This window comes from Colius striatus, chromosome 19 (genome assembly GCF_028858725.1).
Source record: "Colius striatus isolate bColStr4 chromosome 19, bColStr4.1.hap1, whole genome shotgun sequence".
NCBI classification, from domain to species: domain Eukaryota; kingdom Metazoa; phylum Chordata; class Aves; order Coliiformes; family Coliidae; genus Colius; species Colius striatus.
The window spans coordinates 4,719,359-4,745,097 of record NC_084777.1 but is presented as its reverse complement, the minus strand read 5'-3'; the positions used below and the strand labels follow the sequence as shown (position 1 = coordinate 4,745,097).

The 25,739-nt window shown below is 51.0% G+C and overlaps 1 protein-coding gene across 3 annotated transcripts in view; it reads left to right on the top strand.

The window, feature by feature from the left end:
- NTNG2 (netrin G2) overlaps positions 1-20,396 on the top strand; it is a 45,035-nt gene extending 24,639 nt beyond the window's left edge. Inside the window, exons 3-13 of one of the 3 annotated variants that reach the window (XM_062011627.1) lie at positions 5,267-5,439; positions 7,160-7,186; positions 9,112-9,246; positions 11,735-11,803; positions 14,185-14,259; positions 15,424-15,474; positions 15,945-16,010; positions 16,511-16,585; positions 18,177-18,344; positions 19,149-19,283; positions 19,739-20,396. In XM_062011627.1, the coding sequence (XP_061867611.1) occupies positions 5,267-5,439; positions 7,160-7,186; positions 9,112-9,246; positions 11,735-11,803; positions 14,185-14,259; positions 15,424-15,474; positions 15,945-16,010; positions 16,511-16,585; positions 18,177-18,344; positions 19,149-19,283; positions 19,739-19,962 (1,198 nt within the window). In that variant the 3' untranslated portion in view covers positions 19,963-20,396. Of the gene's footprint in view, positions 1-5,266; positions 5,440-7,159; positions 7,187-9,111; positions 9,247-11,734; positions 11,804-14,184; positions 14,260-15,399; positions 15,475-15,944; positions 16,011-16,510; positions 16,586-18,176; positions 18,345-19,148; positions 19,284-19,738 lie in introns of all 3 variants that reach the window. The other 2 variants (XM_062011628.1, XM_062011629.1) reach the window with 2 other exon arrangements.
- Positions 20,397-25,739: the final 5,343 nt, after the last annotated feature.

Here is a 25,739-nt window from a genome sequence, read left to right as displayed (position 1 = left end):
TTGTCTCCTCTTTGTAACCCAAACCTCAAATCACTTCGAAGGGCAGTGAGGAGGGTTCCTCCCTGCAGGGAAGAGTCATCCATCCCTACCACTCAACCAAAAGTGAAAACCCACAGGAAAAAAAAACACAAACCACTCACAACATGTTCCTCTGACCTAACCCAAGTGGGGTTTTTTTCACCATTTTGGCTCTGCAAAAAGCAACAAAACCCAGAAGCCTCTCTCCTTGCTTTGAGCAGCAAGAAATAACACATAAAAATGGCTTTTTCCCCCCTTCTTCAGCCCTTGAACCATAGGCTCAGTTACACTGCCAGCCCTGCTCTGGGGATGAAGGAGCCACCATTGCCTTCCTCATTCCTGTTCCATCAGTGGCAATAGCAAACCTGTGCCAGAGTGACCTCCCTGCGGGGCACATCCTAACACAAGTGCTCTCCACAAAGGGACAGTGCATCTTCCACTGCCCAGCCATGAGAAGCTATTTTTACCTGCTTCCTCACGCACAGATGGGCCAGAAACAATCCAAGCTCAGCACCCGTTCTGCTTTGCCCAAAAGATTTGCTCCCTGCTTTTTGCTGAGCTGCCAAAACAGTTGCAAAGGAGAGGGTAAAAAGTGGGTAAGTCATGGCCAGGCAGCTGCTGGGGCATGCTGTGAGCAATGGCTGGGGATGACAATAGAGAGATGGAGAAGAGTTATTCATGTTTCCCTGAGAGCTGAGATCAGTTGAAACATCATTTTCCTCAGGGACAGAGAGGAAAGAGCTCCCTTCAAATACATTGTCCCATGAGACTCATTAAAGTCTCATCAATTACAGTGAGAGCAAACAATCCAGGGGAAAGCTATCATAAGCCTTCCTTTGGATGGAAGTCATTAGCATTTCTCTGCTGCACACTGCCTCTTCCCAACACCAGCTCAGGCAAGCAGAGAGGGAGCAGTGGGGCACCACAGCCAAGCCAGTGCTGGAGGAAAAATAAACCAGGAGCCCAGTGGCCCAGGAGCCAGCAGAAGGGGCTCAGGTCTCCACAGCATGCCCAGGGCCATGCAGCAGCATCCTCATGGCGAGCACAGGGTGGAGATGAGTGCTCAGGCTGGTCTGGGAAGAGACTTGGAGGTGGTGGCTTGCTGTAGTGGATTTCTGTTGCCCCATGTCCTCAGCCAGGCTTTTTTTAAGGAGCCTGAGGCAAGGCTCATGATGGGGAACTGGCCAAGTGCACAGGGACAGAGCAGCTCTCTGGGCCTCCACCAAGCAAGCAGTTCCTCCAGCCCTACTGAGTTGTGGCACCAGGCCTGAGTGTGGGATGCCAGTCCCCCAAGGCTGGTTCAGAGGGAAAGGGATGAAGAGATGCTCTTTGCCTTTCTCTGCTCTGCAAGCAGGGTTATGGTCAGAAAAGAGATTATGAAACTCCTGAGAACCTTTGTAAGGAAAGCAAAGGGCTGGGGAGGGCTTAAAAATTATTTCAAAAGTCATTATTGATGAAAGCTCAGGGGCAGGGGCTGTTATCCCAAGCCCAGCATGGCTCCTGCAGGTCTGCAGCACTCACCTTGTCCTTCCCAAGCCTGTGCATGGCATCTCCTTCTCTCACCCGCAGCCTTGGCACCAGACGCCGCTCCAGCCGCTTGCTGCTGTGACCTCCAGGATGCTGACTTGGAGAGAGGCAGGGATGGATGGCAAACTGTTCTTTATGGCTGCAAGAACAAAAAGAGAAACAGTTTTCTTTTTTTTTTTTTAAAAAGAGAGACACTTTGCTGAAGACTTTCCTTGGTTCTCCAAGCCCTGTGATGTTCCGTGGTGGAGGCATTGGCAGCATCAGACCACACTGCACCACTCTGAGGGAAGGCAGCAGCTGAACGACCTGCACTAAAACAAACTCGTTGTGCAAACTGTAACGTCTTGGGCCACATGTTCCTTCAGCCACTTTTTGCTGGGAACAGTGTGAGAGTTTCTGCTTAATGCAGGAATGCAGCTGTGTGACCTGCTGACAGCCCAGCAGTGCTGTGGGTGTCCATGGAGGGTACCTGTGGGTGCTGCAGCTCCTGCTGGGTGTTTGCTGAAGCTGCCCTGCTCCAGGCTCTGCCCTACCACAGCTGCATCCTACATGGGCTCTGAAAGCTCACTGAGACACAGCACTGTCACCACCAGCCTTGAACTAGAGAGGAGAAATGCTCCCAGCTCCTCAGATCACCTCCCCAGCCAAAGAGACCATATTGCAACCAGCCCTAGGACTGGAGCAGGGCCATCAGCCCCTTCTGCAGGACACAGCACAGGTGTCTGCCCCACTGCTGCTATTTAAGCCTCATTGCTAAGTAGCTCCTAACCTTTCCCTTCATCCTCTCTTTCCTGCCATGGCTGGCTGCCCAAGGAAGATGAGTGGAGGCAAGCAGGACTAAGAGCTCCCACCCAGGGGACTGGGCTAATGTCGTTTAGTCCAGTCTCTACCAGCTGGATCTTGGCTGGGGAAGGACGTTGTGCACAGACTGTTGGCGAGCTCACATCCTTGGGCTACAAGCCCAGAGAAGGAGACAGAGAAGCCTGAAGAAGGGGTTAAAGCCAAGTTGCCAAGCCCAAGCTATAGGGAGACCCAGAGGCTGAAACCTTCACACAAAATGAGGCAGGCAATCAGGGCTGGCTGAAGGTGTTCAGCTGTTGGCTATTAAATACTGCAGCCTGATTGATTGGGCTGAGAAGTGCTGTGGTGCAGGGTCAGCTTGCTGGGGTTAGAGGTCTCTGCTTAGATTGATGATCCTCAAAGGTCAAATTCAGAAAGCAATTCCCTGGTAAAATTGATCCTTTGGATAACAAAACTCTTGCACAGGGACTAAGGGCCCAGCAGCAAGATAAATAAGTGACCTGGGTGACCATCTGCCTCTGCTTTCTCTGTATTTAATTTTCCTTGTTTACACCAATTAGGAAGCGAGGTTCCTCTCTGGGAACAGCAGTGCTCCATCACCCTTCACACAGTGACTGAGGGATCCCTGCACACACCCACCCCGTCCCCATCCTGCTGGCAGGGGAGCATGAGGACTTTGCAGGAGCAGGAGGCAGCCAGGGGCTGTCCCAGGAGCTGTCCTCACCTCCCAACCCTCCTCAACAGCAAGTGAGAGGCATGTGCATACAAGCAGGCACGTCTGGGAGCTGCAGAGTGCTCTTGTCTCTCCTCAGCCTCCTCCAGACTAAACACCTCCAGTTCCCTCAGCTGCTCCTCATCAGACTTGTTCTCCAGACCCCTCACCAGATCCCATGTCATTCTAGACTTAAGAGAAAACAAGGGGGATGCCAGCTCCCTCCCCTGGGGCTCTTAAACTGCCTCTCAGCTGGATTTTAAGGTTGTGCCCTGGAGTTGGCTCCCATCCCTTCGCTAGCAGTAGGAGAGGGGGGAGAGCTGCAGCTCCCAGAAGCTGTTGCTCTGATTCAGGCTGGGCCCAAAGCAGCAGTGGTGAGGCTTTGACCTGCTTTAACCCACTATCTTGCCTGCTTTCCTCTCCGCTGGCTTGTTTTGAAGTGAAAGAAGGAGGCAGTGTTGGTTGGACACTGAATAATTCAGAGTCAGGGCTGGGCATCGCCTCTGCTGAAGGGCCAGGACAGCTGATCAGAGGCAGAGGGGAGAGGGAGGGGCTGAAATCCAGCATCCCTCCTCTGTATGTACCAGACAAAGCCACTTCCTACCCCCAGATGCCTGGATTCATATCTTGCTCCCAGGGCACTGATGCTCAGAGGCTGTTAGTGCTTTCAGCCGTGACATGGCATCTCCAGCTCTCGCCAACACACCGACTCAAGTGGAGCATGCTGAGTGTGTCTGCCTCTGCTCCATGGACCACATTGTCTTTCTTCTTCCCATTTAGAGACTGCACTATTCCCTCCTTTGCTTAGTCAGAGACAGGGCAGGGTTGTAAGATAGAGACACCGTTCATCCAGCTTATGCTTAGCCTCTGAGCGGGGTTTGCTAGAATTAAGGACAGGGAGGGGGAAAAAAACCCCATACGTGAAGTCAGCTTATCCAGCCATGCGTGAGGAGGAGCACAGCAAAGGCAGCCTCAGCAGCTCAGGCAAGCACCTGGGGAGCATCTTTGGGGGCTCTAAGGGAGAGAGAGAGAGGCACTGGGAGCTGTTGGACAAGCACAGCACTGGCAGCCCAGAGGAACCAGCCCCCAGCCTAACCCAGGCAGGGCACGAGAAGCAGCAGGCCATGCTTCCTCTGTCTGCTCTGCGAGTGGTGTGTTGCCCTCAGCAATGCATCCCTTGTGCAATTAGCCTTGAAAAAGGAAGCACTGCCAGGTCAGACTTCTCTAGCTGTTCACACAAGGCAAAGCATTACTGTTTTCTAATGGTTCTGCTTCTGAGAATGTAAATTATTGCACAAAGCAGTGAAAAAATAGCAGGCTGTGCTAGGGATCCAGAGCCTGGAATGAAATGAGAGGTTTTGGTCCCCAAAGTCTCTGTCTGATGGCTCAGAAGTCACCAGAGTCACGTGTGAGTTACGGGCTCAGCCTCTGTGCTCTGCTCAAGTCACTTCTGGAATCTGAGCAACAGGAATTATTGTGCACAGAGATAATTATTCCCTGCATACTGCACTACAGCTCATTAAAAGTTTGTTAATGTTTGCAAATTGCTGAGTAGTGGTTTTCTTTGCTGCCTTCTCTGATGAGGCGGGCACTAAAAGGCAGGTTGTGATGGTGGCTTGTTCTCTGTGTTATTTTGGTCACAGCAAGCTGGGGCTGTGGTGCATGTAGGGGAAAGGGTTTCTGTTGTGCAGCTTCACACCACAGGAGAAAACACTCTTGGCTTTAGCACACTGTGCAGGGGTCAAGGGGCTGAGTCCCACCGGCATTAGCTGCGCTTCTCCATCTAAAGCCCAGGACTGTCCCTCTGCCTCCAGGTAAATGCTACATCTGAGCTAATCACTCAGCTGATGATTTCAGATGATTTCTGAAAAGATGGTGTGTGACTCCTTCCTGGAGTCTCAGCTGGAGGTGTTGACTTACCCTTAAATGATCTGTGCGACTGCAGTTGGATAGTGGGAGTGATCCATCTCTCATCTTGGAATAGAGACTGCAGATCTACCTTGGAAGAAGATGTGAACATCATAAGCCCAGCTCCAGATATCCAGGGAAAACAGCTGAGTTCAGTGACAAACTCCTGCAGGAGGAACAGGAAAGGAGTAACAGGCTCAGCCTCACCTCTACATTTTCATGCCCATGGGCAGCACTACGCCAGGGGAAAGAGGAGTAGCAGTAATACCTGATAGCTCTTCTCCTGTCTTCCTCTTCCAGGTGTAAATGCAACCTCCACGCCAACCTGTGCACCTTCAAAGAAGGCAGCCTTCAGTGTGAGTGTGAGCACAACACCACGGGGCAGGACTGTGGCAAGTGCAAGAAGAACTTTCGCTCCAGGTCTTGGCGAGCAGGATCCTACCTGCCCCTCCCCAACGGGTCCCCCAATGCATGTAAGTAGCCTGCAGCCAGCCAGCCCTGGCTGCACTCCCACCTCAGGCTGCACAATGCCCACAGATGGGAGCAGAGTCTCCTCCTGTCCTTCTCCAGCTTGAATCAGTGCAGGATGCTCAACTTTGGAAAGGGAAGCGGGTATTTACCTGTGTCTTGGTACACAGGGAAATGAGAATGGGTCTGGGTGGATGCAGAGGTGATTTGTTGGCTCCTGGGAGTGATGGGTCCAAATGATGGCTGAGAATAGGAAGGATGACCTTGGGCCAAGGTGCAGATCCATGGCTATGTGGCAACGCAAATTACTGTCTTTTGAAGAAGATATTACTTAGCCACCATAGAGCACTTGGCTTTCAAGTAGTACATGGGCTCAGTGCTGGCACTGCTCAGCTGCAGGAGTGTAAGTTGCTTTCTGGATCCCCTTCTGTGGCTGCCGGCAGTTCAGGGAAGCACTGTGAGCTGCAGTCCCTCTGTGCAGCTCCAGTCTCATCCAATTGCCTGCTGGAGCAAGGCTCTGACAGAAGCAGAGGCACGCAGACCAGATGAAGGATGCATTCCCACCATCATTGGAGCAGGGGAATTGGGGCAGGAAACATCACAGATGGGCCAGTTTCTCCTGGGTTTCTGTCCAGTCCACATTAGCAGACTTATTTAAATGTCACAGAGCCACAGTAGCCACTCCAGCCTTTCAAGCAGCAGCTTTGAGCATTACCAAAGAGAATCTTTTCCCTCCCTCCTCCCCTCAATTTTTTGAAAGATTCATGTGCTTTAAGATGATCAAAGCTGAAATTCAGGCTCCGAGGGCCGTGACAGGAGTGGTTTTTGTGTGCCAGGGCTGGTAGATGAGCAGGTTCTTTGAAAGGAACGAGCTTGTCAGCTCTCACCAAGCGGCTGCATTGCTTCAAAGGAGCCTGGGAGAGTTTCTGGTGTTGACAGGCACAGACATGCTGTTCTCTCTCTTTCCCTCTCCTCCGTTCCTTGTGTCTCTTCCCATTTCTCTTTCTCCTCTGCTCTTTCTTCTCCCATTCATCTCTCTTCCCATCTGTCACTCAGTCTTCTTCCTCCCCGCCTTCAGCATCCTCTTCCTCTGCAAGAGAGGCAGTTGTCTGAAGCCCTCTCCTCTTGGTGCTCCTACCTCTTCCATCCCTGGTTCTGTACTTTATGCTCATGCAAAGCTGAGACTTTGTGACTCATTTGCTTGTTACAGTAGAGAGGACCATGGCCATTAGTCTCTGGATGGCCTCTGGCTGGTGGGTTTGAAGCTGGGGGCTGTGCAGCAACCTGCTGAGCGAGTGCTGCAGTGGGAAGGGTGTTCAGCTCTTCTCACTCACAGAGAACTGCTCTAGGGGGAACAAGCTGCTTCAGACCCTGCAGCTTGTGCTTAGCAGAGTGAACCTCAGCAGATCTGCTCATCCTTCGCTGGGCTTTAAAGGTAGCTCAAGGAAATGGTTAATCAAAAATCCTATCAGCAAGGACCAAGCTGGTTTTCTCCCTCAGGTGAAAAGCTGGAGATGCCAAGACACCAGACAGAACTAATTGGTTGTCTCTGAGGTTTGATAAAAGCAATTTTTAAGTCATTGCAGCAAACTGATATGTTTATGAGCAAGACCCCCCACTAATTACTTGCTGTTCGGTCCCACATCGCGGGTGTTTGATCTGCTGGTATCAGAGCTGATGGTGCCTTGCTTCCAGTGACCAGGCTTCTTCTTCTTTTTGTTCCAGGTGCAGCTGCAGGCTCAGCCTTTGGCAGTAAGTAAAAGCATAACTGAACTGTTGGCATTTAACACCTCGGTGCATGATCCTTGCAGATGTCACTAAGAAAGAAAGAAAAATGGTTATTTTCTGTCCATTATCATTTTCCAGGCAATAAGTCTTCCTAATTGTGCCTCATTTTCTGTCCTGTCAAAGACTCTTCTATTTTCTTCCTTTGACTTCAGCAGCCTCATCTTGCCTGCTCCTCTGGCATGGTTTCCCCCCATGAGGTTCGTTAGTATGGCAGCCAGAAAGGAAATAAAAAACCACTCTTCACCAGTGCTCACTGTGAACTTCCCCCTCCCTCCACCCCCAGGACTGCAGACTTCTGCTCTCAGAAGGAGCTGGGTTTGAATTATTTGGCATAGCATCTAGTCTGGGTCACCTTGGGCTATGGATAAGAATCCAGGTAGAGTGTGTGTACTGCATGGAGCCGTGTAGGGATACAAACATGTGTGTGTGAGGTGTCAGTAGCACAGAGGGGAGAGCTCAGCAGGGGTTGCTACTGAAAGCCTTATGGTAGGATAGGATGCCTTATTTAACAAAGCTGGAGGTAGTTTGATATCAAAGAGCCTCCAAGTTTTGGGTTTGAAGCTGGGGTTTGAATTTTGTGGCTTGGAATTAGCCTCCAGAAGAAAGGAATCGGAGAGCTGAATGAATAGGGGATTGTTTGGATTGTGAGCAAGGAGAAAGAGTTGGAGGAGGAAAGACTTTGCAGGGAAATGCAAATACAATTCAGGAAAAATGCACCTAATTGGAAAGTGGAGGGCAGTTTCTCTGAGTAAATGAACCTCATTTAGATTTGAAGCAGTTAAAATTAACTGGTTACAAAATTCAAATACAAACAAAAGCTCTTCCTCAGGTAATCCAGGATTAAAGAAATGTTTTAACACTAAAAGTCTTTGCTTTTCTGGTCAAAACTATTGTGATAACTCTTGTTCTCCCCCTGAACAGAGCTCAGCACCCTCAGTGCAGCCTTTGTTTCACTGGAAACTGTTTTTCATCACGTTTTCTGCCAGGGAAGAGCTGGGTGGGGAGCTGCTGGGAGTGATGTGCAGAAGGTGGACAAGAGGGATTTGTGTCCAAGGCCAGTTAAGGAGAGATTATTCAGCCTGCACAGGAGACTAGAAGTGACCTAAATTAAGTATTTAAACTAGCTCAGGGCTATTATGAAATTAAGCATGATAATCTGCATGGACAAACAAGGACAGGAGGGCAGCAGGTGTAAGTTAAGTAGGAATTTGTGTTCTGAGTGTTATTTTGGTTCAGGCTGTTGTGGCAAGTGCAGTGGGGTGGGCACTGCACCAGGATCACTCCTGCACAGCTGCCTGGGGGCTTATGGACCTTAAACCATCAAGGACTTTGTGCTGCTGAACAAAAGGCGCCACTGGAAATGAATCCATGCCAATGGTATGGGTAGGGTGTGCTGGTGCCAGCTTGTTTGCTGCTTGTGGGGTGGCAGCAGGGACTGGTGCTGTGTCTGGAGCTGGGGTGGGCAGAGCTCTGCCAGCTGACACGGAGATGTTGGGTGGTGGGAGCCCTGGCAGGGTGGCTTGGGGGCTCCTCTGCATCACCCACCTGCTCTTCACCCCGTCTCTGCCCAGGTGTGTTTTCATTTCCCCTTTTCAGCTTAATTGGCCATTAGTTTATGAGAGCTGTAAGTATTTAAGCCAATATCTGCAGCACCAGAGTAAGCTGACACAGCCCCAGCCTCCAGCCCCTGCCCGCACGCACGCGCCCGCCGTGCCCCCGTCAGCGAGCTGCCAGCGCCTTAATCCGCTCCATGGCCCAGTTGTAGCTGTGCTGAGAAGTCGGTCACCAGTTCAGCCCCAGCAGCAGCCTCATGAGTGTGCAGGCTGGCAAGGAAACCCTCTGTTCCCTTCCCCTGTAAGTGCCTCCCACCTCTTCTCTTTGCTTGCCAGCGTATGAGCGACCGCAGCGGGTTACCACCGCAAAAACCAGCACCACAACAACAACCACCACAACAACCACAACCACCACCAGCCCTTCAACCACCACCAGCACCCCCCTACCTGCCACCACCACCACCCAGCCAGGTGGGTGCCACTCTCCCTTCCTCACTCAGGTGGCCAGGACTCTGCCACTGGGCTGCTCTTTTCGGCTGCTTCCCATCCTGGCGTCTCTGGTGTCGGTGGCCCTGGTTCTCTGCTGTGTAGGATGATAAAGGGACATGGATAAAAATCATCCTGACTCAGTTCCCATCCCCCAGCCTCTGGGCAGTCCTGGCTTGCTGTTCTCTTGATTCAGTCCAAGGGCACAATGGGTCTACCTCAAAGCCAAAAGACAACCACACCAGGGGCTGACATCTCTCACCGGCTGATCTCACTCTGTTATCATCAGGGCAGCAGAAAGTAAAGCCAGGACTGGATGTGGGGAAAACAGTGCTTTTCCTTTTCTTTCCCCTCCACAATTTTGTGAGGTTTTTTTAGAAAGACAAGAGTTTCCAAATGCATCCCTCCTGGAGCCACTTGGCAGTATTGTCCTGCACAGGCTGGCACTGCTGCAAGAGATGCTCTTACAGCTCCCATCACAGGGCAGGGCAGGAAAGCAATGAAGGCTTTACTGTCCCAGCACAAAACTAAAACCACATACCCAGTCTTGCCTGGCTGGGAGAGGAATTGCACCCCATCCTGCTCCATCCACCACTTCCACATGTGATCCCAGAGCAGGCAGGAGAGTTGCAGGGGAAGGCTGAGTGTTGCTCTGAACCTTCCCCGTGGGTGGCTGTGAGTGGCCACTGCCCAGCAGACCCAGAGCAGCCCACGGGCTTTGCTGAGCCGTGCCAGGGACCGGCCATTGCATCAAGGGAGCAGCTGGCTCTGTCCTTGCCAGCTCTCCCAATCCTGCATCAAGTCCAGACTCAAGGATGTGAGGCAGGCTGGCTGCAGCTTCAAGGACAGTTTTCCTTGAGCTGAGCCACCCTCCAGCACTCCTCAGGCAGCCTCTGTACAAGCTGCAAGGGAACGTGCAGGGTTAGAGCTCACACACACACACACCACAAACACCCTTCCCTAAGTTCTCAAATCACCCTGTGGAGCAAAACTTTTGTCCTTTTCCCAGGGGTTCCTCCTCCCCTCCCTCCATGAACAAGGAGACACGTTTTTCACTTTTCTGTTGGAAATGAGCAGATAAAACTTAACAGCAGGACATTTTTTTTAAGCTTCTCATGGGGGAATTAGACACGCATTCCTCCCCTTGCCATGCTTTCTGGGCCTGATATTTCCCAGGAGGACGTTTTACACCCACAGTATGTTAGTAACAGTCTGTCTGGGGGAGCTGCCAGAAGCCAGTCAAAGGGATGAGGAAACTTGATTGCATGTTTATGCAAATAAAGATATATTCATGGAAGTACCCTGCTTGAGGAGTTAATCAGGGAGCTGAGGCTTTAGCTCCAGCTTACATGGAGTGACCCTGGGCAAGAAAGTGCAAGTCTCTGCTCTGTTAAGAAGTGTTGCTCACCCAGGTCCACATTGTACACGGGCAGGAGGAGATTCATCAGCCACCTTACCCAGAGCTCACATCATCACCGTGGCCCCAGCAGTGACAGGAGATCACATCTGCACCTGCACCACGCTCTTGGGGTCATTTGATTTTTATCCATGCTCACCCATAGCAGCATTTTAGGTCTGGGGTTTTTTTGCAAGTGCTGTGTAGGTGTGGGTGGTGTGTTTAGTGTCTATCTCGTGGATGATTTGCAGTGCTCTGCCTCGCTTGTGACATGCATCTGGGGCGGGCAGGACAGCATCTGTGTGGGGTTGGCGGGGGGATAATGTGGGGGAAGCCTCTCCTGCCAAACTGCTCTGAGGGAGCCATCCCAGGGTTTAATTCCTTCTCTAAAACCTGCTTCCTGAGCAGGGAAAAAATGCTTTTACATGATTTCATTAACTGATGACAAGGGAATAAACAAAGAAATAAATGCCATTCTAGCCACCATGTCTCTGGCTTGATGAAATCGGGCCTGAGCTTGGAGCTCCTCACCCCCATCCAGACCCCCACCCCCAAACAGTGTGTCTGGGGATGCCCTGAAGGCAGTCAGGGCCACCCAGCAGCTCAGGGACCTGCTGTCTTATCAGCACAGCTCGCTGGGTTTTGTGCCAACAGTCCACTGTGTGCCTTGGGCCAGCAACAGGGAGTCAAGTCACAGCTTGGTTCTGATCTGCTTTTCACCAGAGATGTTCCTACCCCTCCAGTCCTGCAAAATGTAAACTGCTTCTTGAAATACCACGATATCCCTGAAGGACTGTGAATTTAACTGGCCTGGACCTCAAGGGAAACACCTTGTTAAAGAGTCAGTGTGCAGGAGATGCAGTAACCCCAAGCTGAGTCCCTGAGTGAGATCCTCTGTCCTTACCTGCCTTCTGAATTTTAGAAGCATTAAATAACTCTCCTTGCTTTAAAGCCAGCTCAGCCAGACAGACATTTTAAAAACAAGCCTTGTTAGAGCCCTTCCCCATCCCTGTGCTGTTTCACCCTCTAACTTACACCCTGTCTTCTGCCCTCTGAATTCCTGCTGCCCACCATAAGCAAGCATCATCAGACCAGCCTCTGAGTTCTCTGCCTCTGTGCCCATGAGAGAAACACAGGAAAAACCAGGTATTTAAAGCTGGATCTATGTGTTTTCCCCTTCTCCTTCATGCCTCCACACACTAGTGAGTAGTGGTGAGGCACAAAGCAACGGAGCACGTAGGCTAGAGGAGTGGATTAGATTTGGGTTGTCTCTGGGTTGCGTGGATCTGCTAAACATCTGCTTCCTTTGGCTGCTCGTGGTGTTTTCTCTGGTCAAGGTGGAGCTGTGGTCGTGTTTGTAGGATGCTTTTGTGCCTGATCACCTGTTGTGTGGTGAGGGAGGGAGTGAAGAATGAGTTTGTGGGCATGCTGAAAGCAGGCAAGGCTGCCAAAATGGGTAGAAGGATGGGAAATCACACAGTTACCCTAAGGAGGATGAATTAAGTGCTATTCTAAATTGCCTTCTGCAGTTCTGTTATTTCAAAACCTCCCTTGAAGCCTGTCAGATTCTTCCTTGCCATTTGTTACATTTTTCCCATGTTCAAAATAAGCAAGAAAAGGTTCTTGGGGTTTTTTTTCTTCCCTGTTTCCCTTTCCACCATCCCCCCCTGGTTTGTGGCAGTGTCAGCGGTGTCACTTCACCTCTGGGAAGAATTCAAACCAGCCTGTGCTGTGTGTGATGCTTTAGAGCTGCAGCAGAAAGCAAGCACCAAAAGCCTGGGTTTGAAAGGGGACCTCGTGGTTCTATTTTGAGAAGAACTTTTTCAGGGTCCTACCCCACTACTCCAGCACTGTTTCCCCAAATGTTTTTTGCTGTGAAGCATGACTTGTGGGTTCAATCTATTCTACTTCAGAAATGCACTAAAATCAGCAGTTTTCATCAGGGCTGATGAACATACCTGGCCCTGAGATAAGAACTGCCCAGTGTTTCCCATTTGTGTGGGCTGGGTTTAGGGGTGAAATATGTCTCTCCTCCTCCCAAAAATATAAAACTCTCCATTAATGTCCCAGGGCTACAAGGGAAAGGTTCTCAGGATAATGAGCATTAATAATTTTCCTGGCTCTGTACATGCAGTGGAGTGGAGGTGTATGGGAATGACTAAAAAGCAAAAATGCCTCCAGGGCTGTTTTTTATTGTGACTCTAATTAAGCCCTTGCCAATTTGCACAGGGCTTTTTTCATATTCTCTTTAACACCATATTAATATCAATTGCTTTCCACTTTCCAGCTGAAAAGGACAATGTCTATTACCTTCTCTTAGAGCTTGTCATTAAAAAGAAAATAGATCTCTTTTTTTTTTCCACCTTTTTTATCCTGTGTTGTTTATCATCCCCTTGACGAGGCTGGGAAATCACATTTCTCTCCTACTCGGGTTTGTCCTTTGAAACTTGGCAAGAATGGAGAGATTTTTCTCTTTTTTTTTTCCCTCCTCCTCCTTCTGTTACCCAACTGGAGATTGAAATTAATAATATGGCTTTTAAAATTGTATTCCTTGGTTTGTTTTCTAGCAAACCTGAAGCTGGTTACCAATACTGATGAGATGGGGAAGGGGATGGAGCCAGTAGGGGTGAGGGTTTGCAGGGAAATCAAACAAGTGATCTCTACATCTCTTGCTGGTTTAATTTCTCTGTGGTGGCTTGCAAATTCTTTAATTGGTATTTCTGAGAGAAGAGCAGAGCCTGAAGGAGGGCCTAGAATCACAGAATGATGGGGGTTGGAAGGGCCCTGCAGAGCTCCCTCCAGCTCAACCCCCTGCTAAAGCAGGTTCCCCTGGCTCAGGGGGCACAGGAACATGTCCAGGTGGGTTTGGAAATCTCCTGAGAAGGAGCCTCCACACCCTCCCTGGGCAGCCTGGGCCAGGGCTCCCTCACCTCAGCACCAAAGGAGCTTCTCCTCCTGTTCCAGTGGAATTTCCTTTGTTCCAGCCTGTGCCCATTAGTCCTTGTCCTGTCACTGGCCACCACAGTACAAAGACTGACCCCTATCCTCTCAACACCAACCCCTTAGTACCCCCCTCAGCCTTCTCCTAGGCCAAACAGCCCCAGGTCTCACAGCCTTTCCTCACAGAGATGTTCCATCCCCTCAGCATCTTGGTAGCCCTCTAGAAGTTTGCATTAGAAACCACGACCTCGTGCCTCCATTCTGAGACACTTGTGCTCTCTCTGTTCCATCACTCCAAAGCAGAGGGGTGAAGATCAGTCCCTGAGATCCTTATGCAAACACACAGGCAAACCCCTGTGCACTGACCTGGGCTGAGCACCGGCAGCTCAGCACATTGCTGCCATCCTGCCCATTGTGTGGGTGCCCAGCCCAGTGCCTGAGGATGCACCACTTGCATCCACAGCAGCCTTGGGCCAGTGTTGTCCTCCCAAGCTCTGGCCCTCCATCAGAGCACTGCAGAGCTCCTGCTGCCTGCCAGCTCCCCCAGCACTCCCAGTAACACAGCTTTCCCCTTTGATCACTCCAAGACTACACCAGCTTGTCAGCAGCCGCCCCACTGCAGGTGAGCTCTCCCCTCACCAAGGCTGGCCCAGGAGCAGAAGGTAAGAGACACGTAGCTGAGCTGGGTCCTGACAGCAAGTACCAGCTCCCAACACTCAGCAAATGCTTTAGTTTCTAGTTTCTGCAGCTCTGTTTTCCATGCATCTCTCTCTTCTTCCCACCTGGGAGAAAAAGCTCAGGGTTTGTCTGTGCCCTGCATGCATCTGGGAATGTGGTGAGGCTGGATTGAGCCTCGGGGTTTAGTCGTGTACATGAGAGATGAGGATGGTAAGTGGTAGAAGAGATTGTTCTCGGTTTGCTGCTGGGGTGAACAGAGAGGATCATGGAAATCTTGTCATCTCTCGAGACCAGAGTCTGTTTGTAGAGCAGAATATCTTTGTAAATAGATAGGCCTGTGTTGTTTGTAGCATAGATGCCTTCTCTTGTATTTCCTTGCTTCAAGTCTCCTGCGTGACTGCCTAAGCTGAGCTGCTCCTGATGGGAAGCTTGGGAGGGTTCACACTGGCTGTCGAGGCTGAGCTTATCCTCCTCAGGGTTCCCACCAGCACATTCATGCTTCAGCAGTTGGCCCTTGGTGCTCAGCTTGTTTCCCATCTGTGATGCCTGTAGCTCGCTCCAGCCATAGACATTAGCGTCCCTTGCAGTGCAGAACGTACCAGCTGCTGAAGCTGGGCCCAGGACACAGCCCAGTGTTTGGAAATACTCAACCAGAGGGCAGAAAGGGCTGAAAATGAGGCTTTTGGGAATTGTTGTGGTTTTGGGCCTGTCTCTGGCCTCACAGAGAGGCAAAACTGAACTTGGTACAGTAATGAGGGATAGGCCTACAGCACAGGCATCAATGCCAGTCTGTGCTGAACAAGAATTGCTGCTTGACAGTGGTCTGGAGATGTAACTTCTCTCCCTGCTTAGGCAATGTAATGACCATATGCCAACATTTATCCATCCAGCAGCTCCCATACCTTCCCCATTGTACTTTTTCTGTCTCTCTCCATACTCAAAGACTCTAATTTCCAGGAGACTTTGTCTCTTATTCTTGCCTCAACGTGCCCTCAGCAAGATATGGCTCTGCCACCCCACCCTAGATACCTGCCTAGAGCTTTCAGGGTCCCTTTGCCACCTCTTCATGCAGACAAGAGGGGGATCTGTAGTAAATCTGATGTTCTCTCTAATGCCACCATAAGCTGTTCAGCGCCCACCAAGCACAGCACCGCTTGAACCCAAGCTGAAGCCAGCAGATGCTCCTGAGAACATTCGAGGTAAGGCTGTGCCCATCCCTAAGGACAGGGCAGGACAGGTCTCTCCCCTTGTGCCCAGGACAACCCACCTGTCCCCAGCATGACCCACCATCCTGCAATCTGCTCTCCTGTTCAGAGTCCACCTCAGCTCAGTTCTGCTCACCCAGTCTCATGGAGATCTTTCTGGAGACGTGCTTGGGGCTGGGATGGCTGCAAGGGTCTCCCTGGGAACTCCAGGGTGCTCTGGAAGGAAGTTTCTTGTCATGAGGCAAGGGACACACACTTTTCCCCAGCCAAGAATAATTGGGCAGGATTAATTGGTCCAACAGGGCCAAGCCTCCTTAGCAGATTACCCTGAGGAGCCTCCTCACAGCCATGGCCCCCTCCTCATGAGGGATAGGCACAACCACGAGGGCTTCTAGACAGGGAGGTCTGGGAGCTGTCTTCCCCACCACAGCATATCCTCAGATATGTTTTCTGCTCTGGCATAGAGGCTCTGAAGAGCAAAGCAGGGCGCACAGCACACTCTGCAGGCAAGAGGCACGGGAAGAAGACAGGTAGGTGCTGCTGGGGACAAGAGGGGCTGGAGTAGGACCCTGTAGCAATCCCTGCCAGCTACCACCTCTGTAGTTTGTCCTCCTAGCTGCACCTCTAGCAGCCTTTTAGGTGCCAGCTGGTGTGACCTCCATCAAGCTGTGGCCATGGCCAGTAGGTTTTGCTTTCTTAGGCTGTTTAGAGCTGTAGCTCCTCACCCTGAGTAACCCAACTTGTGCCACTGAATGTGCATCAAGGAGGGACATGTGAGTAGCTCCTGCTGGCTCTGCTCATCGCCATAGCACTGTGCATCAAGTTCTTTGGGCATCAGACTTTGAGGAGGGGGAGAAGGAGAGGAGAAATTTAGCAGCTACCAGGTGCCTGGTGCAGAAATAGATGCCAGTGCTGCCAGAGGAGTTGTTCTTAGCTCGGCATTGTTCTCGTAGCAGCGCTGCTGGTGGGAGGGCAGGACATGGAGTGGGGCTCAGCAGTGAGAAAAAGCATCTCTCTGATTTTCCTTAAGCATCCTCAAAGAGCTCAAAACTCATCCGGCTCAAACCAGACTCTGGCCCAGTGGCTCCTATTGAAACTTACAAAGGTAAGAGGAGGGAGCACAGTGCTCCAGGACTCCTGGTCCTCACTCGGGTGATGTAGCCCAGCAGCCTCAGACGTGGAGAAGATTGGGGAGGGTTTGTCTGTTCAAGTCATGGTGGCATCTCTGGGGTGAAACACTTGGGAATTGCAGCAGACAGAACTCTTTGAGCTGAAATTCTTTGGGCATTGGTTCAAGAGGCAAAAGTTCGTTCACAGAGGGTCAAGTTCACAACAGACTTGCAGCTCCTCCTCAGGCAGCCGTGACCCATGGGGAAACCTCTGCTCTGCTCCATCTTCCCTGGTCATCATTTCATTGAGACAAGTCTCATCCTTCAGTCATGTGTGCATGCCAACCCACCCCCTTCCCTCCCATCTCTCTGCCATTCTTGAATGTTTAATACTAAAACTTGGAAAAAAAGCTCCCTCCTCCTCTCTGAGGGCTGGGGAAGCTCCTACTGTTTCTGTTCACATTACCCCCTCCCTTTGCTGACTGGGACAACTCCTGACCAGGACAGCTGGGCCACAATACAATCAGTGTACATCTGCTCCTCCTGCATTATACTTTCAAACTTCCAAAGGATCCAGCATCCTGCCTCTAACACTGCACAGTGTCCACCATCCCATCATGATAATAAAAAGCAAACACAAGAAGCAAGTAAACAAATTCCTCTGGCTACAAATGAAATCTAGCTGGTCATGTTCTAACACGTGCCCACAGTTGAAGGGTCAGCCCTGGGGACAGAAGCAGTGCCTGGCCAAGTGATGGGGGCATCTCCCACCTCACCAGCAGGCTTTGCAGGCATCCCTGTGCTGTGCCAGGCAGCCTGGGCTCAAACCCTCACACGCTTGTCCATGAGCTTTTGAAGAATCCCACACAAAGCCACTCTTCCTTCCACAGATTCATTTTAAGCAGTTAACCTGAAAATCACCATCATTCCCAACCAGCATTGATTTAGAAAGTATAACAGCAAGGGACATACTAAGGCAGAACACAGAGAGAAAAAAGCCAGAGAGGCAGTGAGGTTTTACCTGTGCATGCAGCAGATTCAGCTGTTTCAGCCTTGTCCAGGCCCTTCTCATCACTGGAGACAGTGAGTGCTCCTGACCCTCTGCCAGCCCTGGCCCATGGGCCAGTCCCCTCCTGGCAATAACAAGGCAGAGCCTTCACTGGGGCTGCAAACCCCAGCACAGCCCCTTGCAGATCCTGCAGCAGCACCAGAGCTAAACCCAGGCACCAAGCTGAGCTCTGCTCATTAACAAGGCAGCTCTTTAATTAACACCTGACTCCTCAGCTCACTGCCTGCTCCCTAATTATGCATTTCCTTAAAGAGATGGTGTCCTGGGGCAGCCTGAGGCTGTCTCCTGCCTGTCCTCACCCCAAGGGGACAGAGTCCCCTGACCCCACTCTGCTCTCTCAGCAATGGATCAGCCTGAATCCCCCTTGACAGGGAAAAGCCTCCTCCATCCCAGCCCTGTGTTGGCAGTGGCACTTCACCCTAGCAGAAGCATCCCCTAAAGCCTCATGGCTCCTCTCCTCTGCCTGGCACGAGGGAGGCTGCGACCTGCCCAGCTCTCCAGCTCTCTCCTCTCCACAGACTGCGAGTGCTACGGCCACTCCAACCGCTGCAGCTACATCGACTTCCTGAACGTGGTGACCTGTGTGAGCTGCAAACACAACACGAGGGGCCAGCACTGCCAGCACTGCCGCCTCGGCTTCTACCGCAACAGCTCGGCCGAGCTGGACGACGAGAATGTCTGTATAGGTGAGGGCTCTGGGGGGCCTGGGCAGCAGCCCCAGGACGTGGGACAGCACGTGAGGGGCTTTGCTCTATGGGGTGAGCTTCAGTTCAAGTCCATCTCTGGAGGGTGGTGTGTCCAGCTAAGGACAGTAACTGTTATGGTCTGTACAGCCTTGCCAAGGCATCTCTTCCCTGAAAACAAAGCCCAGATAATATCTTTCCAACTTGATTCAGCCAGGAGAAGAGGCTGAGACATCATCACTGTCTACAGCTACCTGAAAGGGAATTGTAGCAAGGTGGAGGTTGGTCTCTTCAGTCCAGGAATGAATGACAGGACAAGAAGAAATGGGCTCAAGTTGCCCCAGGGGAGGTTGAGATTGGAGCTGAGGCAGAACTGTTTCCCTGAGAGGGGTGTCAGCCCCTGTGCCAGGCTGCCCAGGGAGTGGGGAAGTGCACAGACCTGGAGGGATCCCCAAGCCATGGAGCTGAGGTACTGAGGGCCATGGGGTAGTGGTGAGCTTGGCAGGGTGAGAGGAGGGCTTGAATGCAGTGATCTTAAAGGTCTTTTCCAACCAAAATGATTCTATGATTCACATGCATTGCTCTACCCAGAGGTGCTCAGCTCCAAGGGAGATGGTCTTTGCACTCATGACTGGTTGCACTGTTGAGGTCTGTCATGCAATCGTCTCCTCCCACCCTCTCAGTCTCTAAGGTTCCTCCTGTAGCACATAGATGGGCTTTTCCAAAGTCCCCAGCACCTCCCTCGAGGCAGCAGCAGGCACAAAGCCCCCAGGGAGGACAGATATTAACAGCCCTGTCTTTGGCCAGAATGTAACTGCAACCAGATTGGCTCCATGCACGACCGCTGCAACGAGACCGGCTACTGTGAATGCAAAGAGGGTGCCACAGGGCCCAAGTGCGACGACTGCCTGCCCAACTACTACTGGAGACAGGGCTGCTTTCGTGAGTACCTGGGCCAGAGTGAGAGGGAGGTGTCAGATACTTCCCTGGAGGGATCCCAAAGCCGTGGAGCTGAGGTGCTGAGGGCCAGGGGTTAGTGGTGGGCTGGGCAGGGTGAGGGGAGGGCTGGGACTGCAGCAGCTTCAAGGGCTTTTCCAGCCGAAATGATTCTATGATGGCTCAAACAAGAGAAGAATGTTCAGCACCACCTGGACAGGTGCTCCATGGTGAGCAGACTCCAACCACTCCTCCCAAATCCAAAATGACTTGATAGCTTTGCCCCTGGAGTTGCAGCCCCCCTGCATCCCCCCGGCCTCAGGGCTGTTCTGAGCGCCACAAGAGTTAGAAATTGAATCTCCAGAGCTACAGAAGAAAGCCAAACCTTCCAGTTTCTGCTGCAGTCAAAGGGTAAAACATACCCCAGCCTAACTCCCACCTCCTTCCTTCCCATCTCGCAGCCAACGTGTGCGATGACGAGCTCCTGCTCTGCCAGAACGGCGGCACCTGCTACCAGAACCAGCGCTGCATCTGCCCCGTGGGCTTCAAGGGGGTCCTGTGCCAGCAGTCCAGGTGTGAGGCCGACAAAAAGGACTGTGACGGAGCCCACAGCGTGCGGGGCAGCCTCGGCACCGTCCTCCTAGGGCTCTTTGCCCTGCAGCTGTGTGCCTGGGGGGGCCTCTGAAGCTTCAGAGGAGGGAGCCCAGCCCAGGCCTATCGCCCCAGGGACCAGGGGAGACCAAGGCAATAGGGAGCTCTCCCCACTGTCTCCTCCGCCTTCCTTCACGCTAAGGACTTGCACAACGTCTTTCGGCCCACTTTCCAAGCAGAGAGGTATGCAGAAAACCAGGGGGCTGGCTGCTGCCCACGAGGGTGTCCCGTGGCAGCTGGGTGGCCACAATGGCCAGCAGGGCCTGCAGCAGCCCTGTGCCGGGACACGGGGCCCGGCCTCCCCCCACGCAGCGATTCCTGCCCTGCCCTGCACAGGCCGCCCGGGCTCTGGGGAAACGGCAGCGCCCTGAGCCAAGGGAGGGGTTTTTTATTATTCCTTTCTTTACTTTGGTATAGGCTGGGGTGTTCTTTTTATTTAGTGTCCTGTTCTGAACGAGCCTGTCATGACAAGTCCAGAGCCCCATAACACACCAGGCAGGGGAAGGGGAGGAAGAGAGGGAAGGGGGGGAGGGAAAGGGTGGGGGACTCTGGTCCATCCTTGCTCCATAGTCCCGTGTCCCACCATCGGCCTGGCTTGGCCACGCACATACTGTTGCCTCCAACTGTAGTTGCTGCATTGATTTTGTATTTCCACGGCTGGGTTTTGTTTTCTTGCCCTTACAGAGAAGGCAGAGGCCAGCAGGCATATGGCACCTGAGGAGTTCAGGGTCTCATCCACACACACCCCTCTAGTGTACGGTTCAAATCCTGGGGTTTTTTTTTTTTGGTAGAGACTTATTTTTGTTTGGATTAAATGTTACAAAAGAACCAAACTTAAAGGGACATTTTGCCATGAGCATTCGATTCTGGTGTATCCTCCTCCAGTAAAGCAACTATTAATGGCTGCTTGATCACCACGTTTTCCTTTTTGTGTGCACAGTTAATTACAGGTAAAGACTTATTTTTTTGATTCATAATGTCCTCTTGTGTTTTCTGAGTCACTACCACACGGTGAGGGAGAGGGGAGGGAGAGAGAGGTTGCCTCATCACTGAGAGCTATTAATTATTTCTCCTAATTACTTTGCTGAACCTGGGTTACACTACTAACTCTAGACAATGAACAAAGCCTGAGTGATATATTAAGTGCTGGTCTTGTGTGGAAAGGCCATTTCCAAATGAGCCTGTGGTAGAAGGCTGAGTAATCCAGGGATGCTTTTCAGGGAGACCTCAGCTGCCCAGCCCCACTGCAGTCCCCCACAGAGCTGATGCCATGATGCACCTTTGCAGAAAAAGCTGTTTGAGTATTTTTAAGCAGCCAGAGCCCAGATCTTCAGTATAGAGTTCACAGGGACTAGATCAATTCTGTTAGAGCTCATAAACATACCTCTATCTGAGGAAGTGTTTGCAGTCAAACACATAAATGAGGGCAGAAGCCAGAGACAAGAAATGGTGTAACTCAGAACAAGGAGAACATCTCCAACACAAGAGCTTGAGTTCTGTAACGTCCAAAGATTTACCAAACCAAGAGCTGATTGAGCAGAGGATTAGAAGACGAGAGACACTTCCCAGTTCCAGCTCATAATTTTCCTGACAAGCTAGCAGCCCTTGGTCACCATCCCAGCTCTAGGCAGCTCCCTGAGCCAGTCCAGGAGCCCCACACCATACAGGTTTGAACCTCCACTGGCATTTCCAGGTCCTGTGCTCTTGCCAGAGTGGAGCTCTACTCCAAGAGCTTTTCTAGCATCTGTTCTGTTTCAACACTGTGTCTCCACAGTCCTGCCCCTACAGCCCATCCTGCTCATCCTGAGAGCAGCCTGAGTTTCAAAAGTATAAGAGCTGCAGTGGCTTCCAGCCTGACCCTGCAGACAGCACATACACAACCTGTGCCCCCAGATTGCAACCACCTCCATGGAGAGACAGGCAATCAACCTGTGCTTTGGAAATGGAGAAGATAGCGAAGGTCAGAGAGCAACACCAACCCATTGCGTGTTCTGAACAGCGTTTATCATCAGAGGCAGGTCACAGGGCTTAGTTAATCCACTATAATATAACGGGGATAAAGTCACCCTGCTGGGAATCTGATCTTTGAGGGATCACAAGCAGTGCCTCCCTTTCTCAAACACAGACACTTGCTCTGTTGGTATCAACACTCATCCTTCCTTTGTACTTTCTAACTGCAATATACTTTAACTCCTCCTGTGTTACCCTTGTTACAAAGAACAGCGTAGGACAGACTGTAACAAGATCAAGATCTCTAATGGCACTTCTAGAAAGCCAGGCAACATTGTCTGTTCCCTGTACTGGTGTTTATCTCTAGAATATTAGATTAAGCAACAGAAAAATTTACTACTTCATAAAGCCATAATCCCAGACAAACTCTGGACACAGCAGATCCCCCAGATGCACATTTATTGCAATGCAAGCAGGAACGTGCTAAGAGTAGCAGCACTCAATTTACAGAGAAAATAACCTCAGTAAGAGCACAAGAGAGCTCAGAACAGCCCAGAGATGAGTCTGCTGAAGGTGAGGCACTGCTGCACTACACTTGTTTAGCCTGGGGGGATTTTCTCTTGCTTGATTGGGTGGTGGGTGGTTGGTTTTGGGGTTTTGTCTGCTTTAAGATAAAACATCACTGGCTTCCTAAGTCAGCTCCAGAGATGACACCAGCTCCCTCTGAACCTGGAATACCTGTTCAGTCCTGGACCTTCTTTAACCAAAGCCCAGTGAGTAGTTGTGTGAATTCAGAAAGTCCTGGTGCTAATCCTGGTGCTGCTATAGCAAAGGACAGAATCCCAGAATGGTGGGGGTTGGAAGGAACCTCCAGAGCTCACCCAGCCCAAGCCCCTGCTAAAGCAGGTTCCCCTCGATCAAGGGGCACGGGAAAGTGTCCACTTGGGTTTGGAAACCTCCTGAGGAAAAGCCTCCACACCCTCCCTGGGCAGCCTGGGCCAAGCTCCCTCGTACACAGAGCCAAGTTTTTCCTCATGTTCCAGTAGCACTTCCTGTGTTCCAGCTTGTGCCCATTACCCCTAGACTTACCTGTCACTGGCTACCACAGAACAAAGAGTGGCCTGATCCTCTCAACACCTGCCCTTTAGGGATTTATCAGCATTGATATGATCCCCTCTCAGCCTCCTCTTCTCCAGGCTAAACAGCCCCAAGTCTCACAGCCATTCCTCATCAGAGAAATGCTCCAGCCCCCCCAGTATCTTGGTAGCCCTGCACAGGAAAATCTGAAAGATGTTGGGGCACTACACCCAAGTTCCCTCTCCACAGTGCAGGTACCATGCTTTGGCTCAGCCTGGTCATGCACCAGCTAAGCCCTATGTGAAACAGTAACTGCAAAGGACAAACACAACATACTACATCTTGCAGAAGAAATCACATGGCCTTTAGGCTGGGAGCAAGAGCGGAGTCCACAGAGGGATTTTCATGCTTCCCTGCTGTGGCTCTGCCTGGGGATAGGGCTGTAGGGCCCAGCTTCAGACTGGGACACAAGGACCTGTGTGCTGGAGATGAGGATGGCACTTCACAGTGCTGGAGAACTTGCAATCACATAACACAGACCACTGCAAGAATGGGGGAAAAAAACCCAAACACCTCTCACACAAAACTTAAGCTTGGTATTTAAGAAAATAATTTAAAGCTTCTCAAAAGCTTCAGCCCTGAAGATCCATTAACTGCAGACATCTGTTAGCACATGGGTGTCTGCACAGAGACAACAAGCATCATTGAAATAACAGAGAGAAACCCTGACACAAGTACCTGCAGCTCTCTCTTCTTTAAGAGAGAAGCATTTGTACCTCAGTTAATGCTTCCAAATGGAAGAGGTTGTCCAATGGGCTGGAGGCTTCGCTGGTGGGAAGGGTCAGCAACACGTACTTCCCGCTCCGAGAAAAGCTGCTTGTGCTCCTTTCAAGAGGTTTCCCTGCGGATCCCGTCCCCGCGCGCAGGCGGCGTTTGAGGCATCTGAAACAGGTTGTAAATGACACTTCTGCCTGCAAAAAAGTGACCTCTTCAAACAGTACAAGCAGAACTTTGGATTTTTCTTGTTTACCTCCAATTCTACTTTGATTTTAACCATTTAGAGAACTGACAAATTTGAACAACCAAAACTCCTTGAAGTAACAAACATCTGCCTTTGAACAACTGCCTGCAGCAGGACAGGCTGGGGGGGACCTGCTGGAGAGCAGCTCTGGGAGAGGGACCTGGGAGTGCTGGTTGATAACAAACTAAACACAAACCAGCAATGTGCCCTCATGGGTAAGAAGGCCAATGGCATCCTGGGGGGCATTCAAAAGTGTGTAGGCAGCAGGTCACAGGAGGTTCTCCTCACTCTCTATTCTGCCCTGCTGAGGCCTCATCTGGGGTGCTGTGTCCAGTTCTGGGCTCCCCAGCTCAAGAGTGATAGAGAAATTCTGCAGAGGCCAGTGCAGGGCTACCAAGGTGCTGAGGGGACTGGAGCATCTTTCTTATGAGGAAAGGTTGTGGGACCTGGGGCTGTTCAGTCTGGAGAAGGCTGAGGGGGAACCTTATCAAGGCTGATAAATACCTGAAGTGTGGGTTTCGAGAGAATGGGGCCAGGCTTTTTTCTCAAGAGCCCAGTGACAGGACAAGGGGTAAAGGGGCACAGACTGGAACACAAACAGTTCCACTTAAACACAGAAATCCTTTGGTGCTGAGCTGAGGGAGCCCTGGCACAGGCTGCCCAGGCAGGGTGTGGAGGCTCCTTCTTGGGAGGTTTCCAAACCCACCTGGACACGTTCCTGTGCCCCCTGAGCGAGGGGAACCTGCTTTAGCAGGGGGTTGGGCTGGAGCAGCTCTGCAGGGCCCTTCCAACCCCCACCATTCTGTGATTCCATGACACAGCTACAGTCAGGCCAAGCCCACAGCCCCAGCTGCAGAGAAGTCAACAGCAGCCTGGCTTGATGCATATTTGCTCACTAACCAGATAAAATGTTAAGCCTACAGTCCCTTGGAGCTGGAGACAGAGGGGGAAGAAGGTAAATCCCATTGGCACTTACCAGATATGTTATTTGGCTTTTTAAAGAGGAAGCAGACATCTCATCTATGAGAGAAATCTGTAAGGAGCCTTGTGGAGGCTGGAGCAGTGAGAGAACTGCTTTAGTGGCAATAAAATTAATGGTCTTCCATGAAAAGTCCCAAATGTAAATAAAACACAAAGGAGGAACTAAGCATTCTGCTCTGTCTTACAGGCACTGGCTAAAATCACACACTGATTGCAGGGAGAAGCTTCAGCCTGTCCCAAAGGCTCCTGATATTATGATTTTCATGGTGTCACTGCAAGTTTCACTGCAGCACAAAATGTGAGAGAGAAAAGCCTAAACCCATCCATTTTTACAACGTAACTACCCTCTCCTCCTCACCAACAGCAACACTGGGCTCCAAAAGCTCTCTCCTGACCCCACTCTCTGCTTTTTCAGGGATTAAAATTAACATAATTTGGAGTAATGACATGGAAAATGATTATGGTAAACCTTAAAGGAAGAAGGAATAACCAGAATCATAGTGCACCTTTACTGGAAAGCCTATTTTGTGTACAAACAAACAATAAAGAAACAGACTTTGAATTGAGTCCCACACTTACATGAGACCTTCCCTTCTCAGCAACAACAGTACCACAAAGGCAACTGCTTTTGCTCTCAGAATCAAGTAGCCAAGCCTGGAAGAAGTATGGAAGCCTCTCCATAAAAACCTGAATACTGCTTCTTCCAAAAGTTTTTTGGCACAACCTCCAATTTTACATAAAGCCTTTTACATAAAGTTGTGTTGAATCTGTTTCTTTACTGT